At 38.5% G+C, this 12,085-nt stretch overlaps 1 protein-coding gene across 4 annotated transcripts in view; it reads left to right on the forward strand.

The window, feature by feature from the left end:
* Window positions 1-12,085, forward strand: part of GRIA1 (glutamate ionotropic receptor AMPA type subunit 1) — a 320,067-nt gene that overhangs the window by 265,375 nt on the left and 42,607 nt on the right. For all 4 annotated transcript variants that reach the window (XM_064366541.1, XM_012460388.3, XM_012459679.3 and 1 more), the window contains exon 12: window positions 7,577-7,775. In XM_064366541.1, coding sequence (XP_064222611.1) covers window positions 7,577-7,775 — 199 coding nt within the window. The remainder of the gene's footprint in view (window positions 1-7,576; window positions 7,776-12,085) is intronic.

The raw sequence follows: 12,085 nt of genomic DNA on the forward strand, positions 1-12,085 counted from the left end.
GGCCAGGCCGCACAGGGCCTCAAGGCTTATCGAAGCGTTTGAATTTATCCCAAGTGTTAAGAGAAAACCTTTGGTGGGTTTTAAGCAGAAAAGCAACATGGTACAATTAATATGTTTCAAAAGATCATTCAGGCTACCTTGTACAGGTGTGCAGTGGGGGCATAGAGGATGGGATAGAGGTAAGAAGTCCAGTTCAGTCTCAAGTGACATCAACAAAATGGTAGAGCCAGACACAGTGACACACACCTATACTCCTAGCTACTTCAAAGGCTGAGACAGGAGGATTGCTTGAGTACAGGAGTTCTGGGCTGTAGTGTATTATGCTGATCAGTTGTCTGCACTAAGTTTGGAATCAATATAGTGACGTCCCAGGAGCCGGGAATCAATATAGTGACATCCCAGGAGCCGGGGACCACCAGGTTGCCTAAGGAGGGGTGAACCAACCCAGAATGGAGTAGGAGCAGGTCAAAATTCCCATGCTGATTAGTCATAGGATCGTGCCTGTAAATAGCAATTGCACTCCAGCCTGGGCAACATAGCAAGATACTGTCTCTAAAAACTATTACATAAAACAAGATGGCAGAATAGGAGGTAACCTACTTATATCCCCTTAACAGCAATAAGAATTCTGCAACCATCTACAGGAAAAAAAAAGTCTCTCTGCAGGAGCCTTGAGATTCAGGTAGGAGATTATAAAACCCTGGTAGAGCCCAAGACCTAAGAAGGCTGTTTTAAGAGTGTAGAACAGCATCCAGGTAGGAAACTTGATCATGCTTTTAAGTTCAAGCCTGTAAACAACTTTGTTCCTCAAAGGGCTTGGCTTTAGCCCCATTTGGCTTTGGGCCAGCAACCAAAACCATCTGTCAATGGGTCCAGGAGAAATCATACACCTTCGTGCCTCTGCAGAAAGGTTTGTCTGCCTGCCAACACTGGTCTTGCTAGTGGATCTGAAAGTTATCCGGCAGTTTGGCTCCAGCCCCCCACAGCTGTAGTCCCAGCTTATTACAGCTTGCACAAGGACCCAGAGGAAAACTCACTGATATTCTCATAGACCAGGAATTGCCTGTCCATAGGCACCTCTGTGGTGGCCAACAAGACTGCATCCCACAGCAGATCCCAAGGAAGCCCAGTCACAGCTTTCACCCCTCTTGCTGCAGTTGGGAAACTCCCCCACCCATGCAGGAAATTGGTTGGGAAGTACACACATCTGGGCTACTGGGATGAGCTCACCAGCATCTATGTCACAGTGGATCCTTAGAGGGCCCACTCTTGGCTTTAGTTCCATTTAAACTGCAGTAAGAGAACTGTCCTGCCCATGCAGGAAACTGCTGGGAAGCACACATGTCTGGGCCACTGTGGGTAGGCTTCCCAACCTTTGTTCCACAGTTCTTCTCACTATAGTCAGGAAATTGTCCCACTTATGCAGGGATCTGCTAGAAAACACAAAGCCATATAGACCAATGAGACAGGCTTCTAAACTCAGGTTCCTAGCTGTCTTTCCCCTACAGCTCTGGTACCCTCCTTGACTCTTCTCTAGGTCCAACCAAGCTGGAGTGCCACACCAACTTCTAAACCCTCACAAGACTTACAGAGAACCCTAGATTAGGATACCCTCTAGTGTTAAAATAGCTGCAGCAGTCACAGACTCTGACAACAGATTAGATTGCTTAGATTTCTGGACAGGCCAACTGAAGGATAGCACAAACAAATCCAGACTGCAAAAATTAGAATAAATATCTAACTCTTCAATGTACAGAGATTGACATATATCCACAAGCATTAAGAACAATCTTGGAAGTATGACCTCACCTAATGGACAAAACATGACACCAATGAAGCACCCTAAAGAGATGGAAATATGTGATCTGTTGGACAAGTAATTCAGAATAGCTGTGTTAAGGAAGCTCAATGAATTTTAAGAAAATGCAGAGAAACAATTCAGAAATTTAACAGAGAGATTGAAGTAATTTTTTAAAAATCTGGAACTGAAAAATACAAATAAATGAAAATTTTTTTAATGCAATAGAAAGCATAAATGGCAGAGTTAATCAAACAAAAGAAGGAATCAATGAGCTCGAAAACATACTCCTTGAAAATACAGGCAAAAAAGGAAAAAGGAATGAAACAGAACAAAGAAAGCTTACAGAATCCATGGAATAGCATCAAAAGAGCAAATATTTGGGTCATTGAAGCTCAAGAGGGAGTAGAAACACACAAAAGGATAAATGGCTTATTCAAAGAAATAACAGAGACTTACCCAAATCTAAAGAAAGATATAATTATCCAGGTATGGGAAGATCAAAAGTCACCAATAGGATTCAACTGACATCAGACGATCTCAGAAACGTTATAATCAAACTTTCAAAGGCCAAGGACAAAGAGAATTTTAAAGAGCAGCAAGAGAAAAAAAGCAAATAACGTGTAAGAGAATTCCAACACACCTAGCAACAGATTTCTCAGCAAAAAATTTGCAGGCCAGGAGGAAGTACTCTTAGTGATACATTAAGAATATTGAAGGAAAAGATAAAAATGTGGTAACCAATAAGCCTGTAACCCAGAAAAGCTATTTGTCAGAACTGAAGGAGACATAAAGGCTTTCCTGGATAAACGAAAGACCCAGAAATTCATCACCACTAGACAGTCTTACTAGAAATTTTAAAAAGATTTTTTCAAACAGAAAGAAAAGGACCCTATGTGTAACAATAAAACATCTGAAGTTATAAAACTCACTGGTAAAAGCAACTATACAGACATTTACAATATTCTAATATAATCATGGTGTGTAAAACCACTTGCATTATTAATACAAAGACTAAAAGACAAAACTATGAAAAATAACAATAACTACAATAATATGTTAAGAGACAGAGCTACTGAATGTTTATTGTAAGCCTCATGGTAACCATAAAGCAAAGACATCTAATAGTTACACAAAAAATAAAAACATACTGCCAGAGAAAATCTCTTAATCGCAAAGGAAAACAGTAAGAAAGAACAGAATAACAAATCTATTTTCTGAAAACTAGAAAGCAAGTAATAAAATGGCAGTGGTAAGCCCTGCCTGAATTACATGAAATGTAATTGATTAAATTATCCAATTAAAAGACATAAGTGGCTGAATGAATAAAAATAAATAAGATCCAACTATATGCAACTTACGAGAGAGTCACTTCCCCTATAAGAGAACACATAGTCTGAAAGTAAAAGGAGGGAAAAAGATATTTTATGTAAATTAAAACAAAAAAGAAAAAGAGCAGGAGTAGCTATACTTATATCAGAAAAAATAGATTTTTAGAAAAAAATTTTTTTAAAAGACAAAGAAGGCAATTACATAATGATAAAGAAGTCAAATACAGCAAGGGAACATAACAATTATAAATACATATTCAACCAGCATCAGAGCACTTAAATATGTAAAGCAAATATGAATAGAGGTAAAGAGAACTATACCCTGCAATAAAATAATAGGAAAAACTTCAATACTTTCCACAATAGACAGATGATCCAGACAGAAGATAATTAAAGAAACATCAGATTAGTTGTTTCTAGATGCACTCTAGACCAAATGGATCTAACATTCATTTATAGAACATTCCATTCAAGAGTTGTAGGATATACATTCTTTGCAACGGAACATAGAACAGCCTACAGCATATATCACATACAAAGCAAGTATTAATAAATTTTTAAAAATCAATATTATATTAAGCATCTTTTGTAACCATAATGCAATAAAACTAGCAATTAATAAGAAGAGTTACTTTGGAAACCATACAGATTTACAGAAATTAAGCAAAATGCTCTTGAACAACCAATGAATCAATGAGGAAATTTTTTTAAAATTTTAAATTTTGTGAGAGAAATGAAAATGAAAACACGATATATGAAAACCTATGAGATACAGCAAGAGGAAAGTTTATAGAAATAAACACCTACATCAAAAAAGTAGAAAGATGATATTAACCACCTAGCATTGATCCTCAAAGACTAGAAAAACAGAACAAACTAAGTCTAAAATTTACAGAACAAAATAAATCATAAAGACCAGAGCAGAAATAAATAAAATAGAGGCTAAAAAAAAACACACAAAAGACCAAAAAGAGTTGTTTTTTTGGAAAGATAAAACTGACAAACCTTTAGCAAGACTAAGAAAAAAAGAGAGATGACTAAAATAAATAAATTTAGAAATGAAAAAGGAGTCATTAAAATTGATACCACAGAAATATAAAGGATCATAAGAGACTATTCTGAATAACTATACACAACAAATTGTAAAACCTTGAAAAAATAAAAAAATTTCTTGGACACATACAACCTATCAAGATTGAATTATTAAGAAATAGAAAACCTGAAAAGACCAATAACAAGCAATGAGATTCAATCAGTAATTAAAAGTCTCCCATCAAAGAAAACCCAGGACTGATGGCTTCACTGTCGAATTCTATCACATATTTAAAGAAGAACTAATTTTAATTATTCTCAAACTATTCCAAAAAGTTGAAAGGAAGGAAATTGTTCCAAACTCATTCTTTGAGGCAAGCATTACCCTAATCCCAAAACCAGATACAACAAAAAAGAAAACTACAGGCTAATATCCCTGATAAACATAGATGCAATAATCCTCCACAACATACTAGCAAACCAAATTAAACAGCACATTAAAAAGATCATACACCATGATCAAGTAGGACTCAACCTAGGGATGCAAGAATGGTTCAATATAGTCAAATCAATAAATGTGATACATCCCATTAATATAATCAAGAATACAAATTATATGATCAATTCAATATATACAGAAAAAGCATTTAATAAAATTCAGCACCCCTTTTGATAAAAACCCTCAAGAAATTAGGTATAGAAAGAGAATACCTCAACACAAAAAGGCCATATATGACAAACTCACAGCTAACATCATATTAAATAGGGAAAAGTTGAAAGCTTTTCCCCTAAGAGATGGAACTAGTCAAGGATGCCCACTTTCCCTACTTATATTTAACATTGTACTGGAATTCCTAGTCTGAGAAATCAGGCAAGAGAAAGAAATAGAGAGCATTCAAATTGAAAAGGAAGAAGTCAGATTGTCCCTGTTTGCAGATAACATGGTTTTCTTTATAGAAAACCCTAGTAACTCTGCCAAAAAGCTAATAGACTAATAAAAAATTCAACAAAGTTGCAGGATATAAAATCAAAATACAAAATTAATAGCATTTTTACAGTCTAACAGAAAACTACATGAAAAAGAAATCAAGAAAGCAATTCCATTTACAATGGCTCCAAAAAACACACCTAGGAGTAAATTTAACCAAGGAATTAATATATCTCTATGATAAAAACTATAAAACATTGATGAAAGAAATTTAAGAAGACACAAGAAAATAGATATCCATTATTCATAATTGAAAGAATTAACATTGTTGGCCAGGTGCCAGTGGCTCAAGCCAGTAATCTCAGTACTTTGGGAAGCTGAGGTGGGCAGATCACAAGGTCAGAAGTTTGAGACCAGCCAGGCCAATATAGTGAAATCCTGTCTCTACTAAAAATACAAAAATTGCTACAGGTGGCATGTGCCTGTAGTCCCAGTTACTTAGGAGGCTGAGGCAAAGAATCACTTGAACCCAGGAGGCGGAGACTGCAGTGAGCCAAGATCGTGCCACTGCACTCCAGCCTGGGCAACAGAGCAAGATTTTGTCTCAAAAAAGAAAGAGTTAATATTGTTAAAATGTCCGTACTACCCAAAGCAATCTACAGATTCAATGAAATCCCTATTACAATATCAATGTCATTCTTCACAGAAATAGAAAAATAATCCTAAAATTTGTATGAAACAACAAAAGACCCTAAACAACCAAAGCAATCTTGAACAAAAAGAACAAAACTAGAAGCATCACACTACCTGAATTCAAAATAAACTACAAAGCTATAGTAACCAAAATAGCATGGTACTGGCATTAAAACAAACACACAGACTAATGGAACCAAATAAACAATCCAGAAATTAATCTACACATTTATAGCCAACTGAATTTCAACAAAGGTGTCAAAAACATACACTGGGGAAAGGATAGTCTCTTCAATAAATGGTGCTGGGAAAATTGGATGTCTACATGCAGAATTAAACTAGATCCCTATCTCTCGCTGTGTACTAAAATCACCTCAAAAATGGATTAAAGACACAAATGTAAGATTCAAAACTCTGAAAGTACTAGATTAAAACATAGGGAAAACATTTCATGACAGTGGTGGGCAAGGATTTTGAAAATTTAAGATTATTTTTCAAAATCCCAGACAACAAAAACAAACACAGACAAATGGGATTACATCAAACTAATCTCCAAGAAATCGAGGTAAAGTGAAGTGTCAAGGGATATGGGAATAACACAGATAAGGTCCACCAGGGTTTTGCAAGCACTGTGGAACAACAGAGCAAGCCAACAGGCTTGGGTATTGCTCTGGAGGCACAGTAGACTTGAGTTTCTTTACAAAACTCATGGGTTGCAATGGTGATTTCTCTGATTGTCAAATATAAGGTTTCAATTAAACACTGTCACCTATTGAAGGCTCTGAGCTTAAGGCTGTCAGAACACAGGTCAGAAAGGGCTTAAACGTACAGGAGCTCCAGAATAGCACTTCCTTGATAAATTGAACAGAATGGAAAGAGAAATGAAATGCAAATAACTTTATCACTATAGGATTCATTATGATTTGATGCCCTAACTGCTTACCATGTAAAATCACCTCAAGTTACATGCAAATCATCTTGTAGTATCTTGGAAAGCCCTAGGTTTGGAAGTATGCTATCAGATCAAAGAGATAACAGTGGAACTCTCTGCTGGTTATATTTCTCTTCATTGTTTGGGGAAGAAGAGTGGAGACTAGGACTCTGAGAAGTTCAAAGATAAATTTCTCACCTCATAATTGAATGTCGTATTTCCCTTTTTAATCTTTTTATTTCAGCCATAAATTATCTTCCTTGGGTGAGTGAGGGAAAGAATTGTGCCTGCACCCAATGGTGACATTCCCCACAGTGACTGGAATGTGACTGTTCTGATTCTATTTCCAATATATTCTTTCTTCCTTTCTTTCTGGTCTACTAATTTGGTTGCCTTTGCCAGCCAGGAGAGCACTAATAAGGCAGTCTGAAAACATGTCTGAACTAATCAAATGTTTTCATCATGTGTATAAATGCATTTGCATTTATATATGTATGCACAAACATTTGGAGTGTATGTAGTTGCTTATTCATATTTGTGATTTTTGTGGGCAAGTGTTGACATACCTGTGTCTTTGTCAGCATGTGTCTTGCTGTTATATATGTGTAAAAGTGAGCGTGAATACGTACATGTGGGCTTTATCACCCCTGAAGGACAGCAACCCCACATGTCTGTGTCTGTAATAAGGAAAAAAATATGGAGTCCCTCTGACATTTGAATTCTCACATCTTGCTGACAGATGAGAAGGGTGCAATAGGGCCTGGCAGTTCTGCTACCAAGGCCCAGACTAGTGCTCATTCCTTCCTCAGAGCCTTCCACAGTTGATGCCCATGCTGCTTAAACCTCTTCCCTTTTGCCTGCAGGTCCCTGTCTGGTCGCATCGTTGGTGGCGTCTGGTGGTTCTTCACCTTGATCATCATCTCCTCATATACAGCCAACCTGGCCGCCTTCCTGACCGTGGAGAGGATGGTGTCTCCCATTGAGAGTGCAGAGGACCTAGCGAAGCAGACAGAAATTGCTTATGGGACGCTGGAAGCAGGATCTACTAAGGAGTTCTTCAGGGTAGGGACATCCTTTGTCCCAAGGCACTTTCACAAGAGTGAATCACAACTGTCATTAAAATGTCCTTCTCATTATATAGCCTGAGATAACAGGCAGCCAGGGCAAGTGCTTAACTGACTGCAAGTCAGGGAAACTCAGGACATTTCTAAGCTTTCTACCATCCCCCTAAGAAATCTACATTTCTACATTTGTAGAAGCTTCAAAACTACTGCATTGATTTAGTTCCCTTGCCTATACCAGTCTGTGCTAATTCTCTGAGGGCTACAAAGGACATCAAATACAATTTCCTCTCTGTTCCCACAGAAACCTCATAGTCTAGTTAGTAATCGATTAAAAACAGCTTATAAGCAACAACCGGACTTGATGCTGTTTGTGTTTTCTCCTATCTCATAGCTGGAGCTCAGTGAATGTTTGTTGACTTGGTGAATAAGAGGATAGTATATGGGAAAAAAAATAACTGGAAAAGGTGATCTATTAAATAGTGCCAGGAGAGAGAGAAAATGTGAAGTGGGAGTGGAGGTGGTGAGATGTGTTTTGGCAGAGCAGAGAGCTTAGGAGCACAGCCTTCCAGGTCAGCAGATGGAGGCCCAGAACCTGGCTCCATCCCGTACTTGTTCTGTGCACTTAGCCTCTGTGACAGCATTTCCATTCGTCTATATAATGAGGAGAATAATGTCTATATCAGACCATAAGAAGACTAAAAAAGATAGGGTATCTAAGAGGCAAAACGAGGAATGATCAATGGAGGTTTCATATACTATTAGGGCTTCAAGGAAACGCAAATATTCGGGAATCATTCTGAAGAATGGGTAGAAACTGAAGGTCTACAGGGTAGACTTGTAAACATTTCTATATATCACAAAACCAGGCCAGCCCTGAGTAGGCTAAATACATCCTAGACAAAAAGAACAACTGGGACAGATGCCCAGAAGCAGGAAAACCTGTGGTTTCCCTGGAGTTGAGGCATGTTTATCCCAGGAGTTGAAGAAACAGTACATGGAACTACCATACATTGATCAAATAAGAATAATAATAAACACTTGCTACCACTTACCTATAAACCAGGTCCTGTAGTAAGCACACCCTACACAAATTATGTCATTTATCTTCTCATTAAAGATGAGTTAGGGATTGCCCCTATTTTATAGATTAGAGTTAGGAGATGTCCCCATTTTATAGATCAGATAATTGGAAGTAATCACCTAAGGTCACACAGCTAATTGATAGCAGAAGGAGCAGAGAGAGCAGGCCCCTGTATTGCCTCGGGCAAGAGAGAAGGGATCTTGTACAGACTCACCTAGTTCTCTCACTGCAACTTCATGGAGCAAACTCCAGGCCTCGAATAAACCACTGTGGGATGTGCTACAGGTTCTTGATCACGGGCTTTGTATTCTGTACAACAGACAGGAAAGGGAACAAAGTCTTAACCATCATTGATCCTAACCCCAAGGCTAAAATCATCAATTTTCAACATATCAGAGCAAGAAGGTGTCTTAGGAGTCACCTAGTCAGAGCCTATCATTTTAGAGAGAGGCATTACTTGCTTAAGCTCACCCAGCCAATTAATAAAAAAAGCCCCTTATAATCTCATTACAATTCCCTGACATTTTTAGCCTGCAACAAAAATGTGAAGAAGGTGCCTGCTTCTACTTGTCCATAAAACCTGCCCTATGCCCCAACCCCTGCTGATGTAGTTAGAAAACCATCTAATTCACTTAACAATGCTCTCACCCTTATAGTCAATACAGCATGCACCAGTCTTCAAAGTACTTTTGCATCAATGATTTCATTTATGTTTCACCTGTGATCTCAGGCAGAAGAGGTATTGTGGTAGCCACTTTGTGGATAAGAAATTAAAACTTGGGAAATTATTTTGATGCAAGTGTCAAGGGTGGGTACCAAATCGGAGTTTTCTTGTTCCAACCCAGGTATTCTTGCCACTGAACCACATTGTCTTGATGTGGTAGTGTCATTAAACTGACAAACATTTTTAAAAAGATCAATCAGGATGGCAGATGGGCTTGTGGACACTAGTCTAACCCTACCATTTTATAGTTGGGAAAACTGAGGCCCAGAGAAGAAAATGGTCATGCCCTACCTAGTGAAAGGCACAGGGTAATCACTACATCAATTGACATACACAAAGTTAGGAACCTGGAACCAGGGCAGGACATATTCTACAAGTTCTGTACCCAGGCCTACTACATTAGTAGCAAATTGGTTGTAGTCCATGTATTTACTTTGATAGATCAGTTGTGTTTGCCTAGAGATTCTGAGGTCACATCTGGCCTCAATGTGAAGGAATACTTTGATTGATATCAATGTCTCTCGTGTATACAGGAAGGGAAACTGGTACCAAGCAAGCCAGGTATTAGGCATTCCTACCCTAAAGTAAAACCTTAAAAAAGGCGTCATTATTAGTAGTCATTGCACTACTTACAGAATGTCTTCCTTGTGCCGGGCACTGGGTTATGCATTTTACCTGTGTTCTCATATAATCTCCTTGGTAACACTGTGAAGTGCACAGTATTATTACCATTGTCAGAGAGGAACGCTGAGGCTCGGAAAGGTTATGTTACTTGACCAATGTCTTGCAGCTAATAAGATATAAAGCCTAAAATGCGGGAGGCAACTGGTTGTAGCTGCTCACAATGTGAGCAACCAAGAGACCAGGGACTCCTGACTCTGCCACTAACAAACTGCATGACACTGGAAAGTTTATTGCCACATCATGGGCCCCAGTGTCCTTAACTGTAAAAGGAAAGTGCTACCAAGATATGTCCCATGCATAAGCCTTTCCATCTCTGTGACTCTGACCTTGGATAATTATCCCACCAGGAGTTTGGTGGGTGGGGAGATAAGATCACCAACCATCCCCACAAGGCAGAAGGAGGGAATAGTGAGACAAGAATTCTTCTACTCCAGTCTCTGAAAACTCTGGCTTCTTGTCCCCATGGCAGCCCAGAGCTTCTTGGCAGCCCCAGCCCAGAGATGCTTAATCCTCCATCGACAGTTTAATTAAGATGTATGAAGGGCCATGGGAGCTGCGGATGATAGGAGAGATCCAAGAACAAATACCCTGAGTACACTTCCAATCTTCCCTGCCACTCATGCTACCTTCACATTCCTGGAGATTAGATTTTCCTGATAGTTCATCCCGAGCATCTGTGCACACGGCCTTAACATCTGGGGCACTGGGGTGAGACTGAGAGGACATATTAATTTTCTGCATACTGTTGCCCAGAAGGCTCCTCAGCTCTGCCTGTCAACAGCCCAGTTCCCTGCTGTGTCCATCCTGTCAGGTCAAATTGCATCTTGCAATTGCCCTGCTGTGTGTTTTGTTAGTTTGTGCCTGGAAGATTATCTGCAAATCTGGTCATAGCTGAATTTATACATTTTCCTGTTTCCTATGAGAGAATATTAAATACATTGGCAGACACTATGATTAGTTCTGGGTATTTCCTCCCTCCTTATCTTGGAATCCTCCCTCCCTTTTCTCCTTTCTTTCTTCTTCTTTCTCACATTGACATTGTTGCTTGAATGATGTGTCTTCATGTAAAGGATCAGATACTTCAAGCTAGCCAGGGACTTAAAGATTACAGTGCCCAAACTCCCTATGGAACAGATGGGGAAACTGAGGACCAAAGAGAAGGGATTTTCCATAAACAAAACCATGAGTGAGAAGTAGAACTAAGACTGGTATTCATGGCTCCTCACAGCCAGTCCAGTGTCCTTTCCAAATTGTAAACCAGACTGTAAAGTGAATGATATAGTTTATCTAATTATAGGCTATTAAAACTGAAGTTTTAATAGGAACTATTTCTATTACTTTTCCCTTGAGAACTATGATTTTCCTGGGCCCCAAATATCTTTATTGATCAACTGGCTCAAATGACAATTGTAGATCAATACCTTACCAACATTTGACATGCACTAATATCGAGGAAATAAACCTGATAGTTGTATGCAAAGAAAAGTGATATGCTGCATGTATAATGATAATTTTATATTAAATAAATCTGAAATCTATATATTAACCACTGAATTATATCAAATATATGACTCTAGCAATAACTATTTTTAAAAAGTAGTCCCTTACATGTATTTAACACTTGTCCATTTAGAAAACATTTTTAATAGCCAGACTTTAGTATCCCTAAAACACATCTGCTCTTTGGGAAAAGGTCACCAGTATGCTAGATGAGTGGGTTGATCATGGTCCTGGATCATGGGCTCTGACTGAGGGGCCTACCATGTGCAAGATACTCAGTTAGACTCACAGGAGGAAAGACATCCCCTAAGGTAGCTTC

The sequence above is a fragment of the Aotus nancymaae genome, unplaced genomic scaffold, assembly GCF_030222135.1.
Source record: "Aotus nancymaae isolate 86718 unplaced genomic scaffold, 86718_ANA_hifiasm-v0.15.2.pri h1tg000064l_1, whole genome shotgun sequence".
In the NCBI taxonomy this organism is placed as follows: Eukaryota; Metazoa; Chordata; class Mammalia; order Primates; family Aotidae; genus Aotus; species Aotus nancymaae.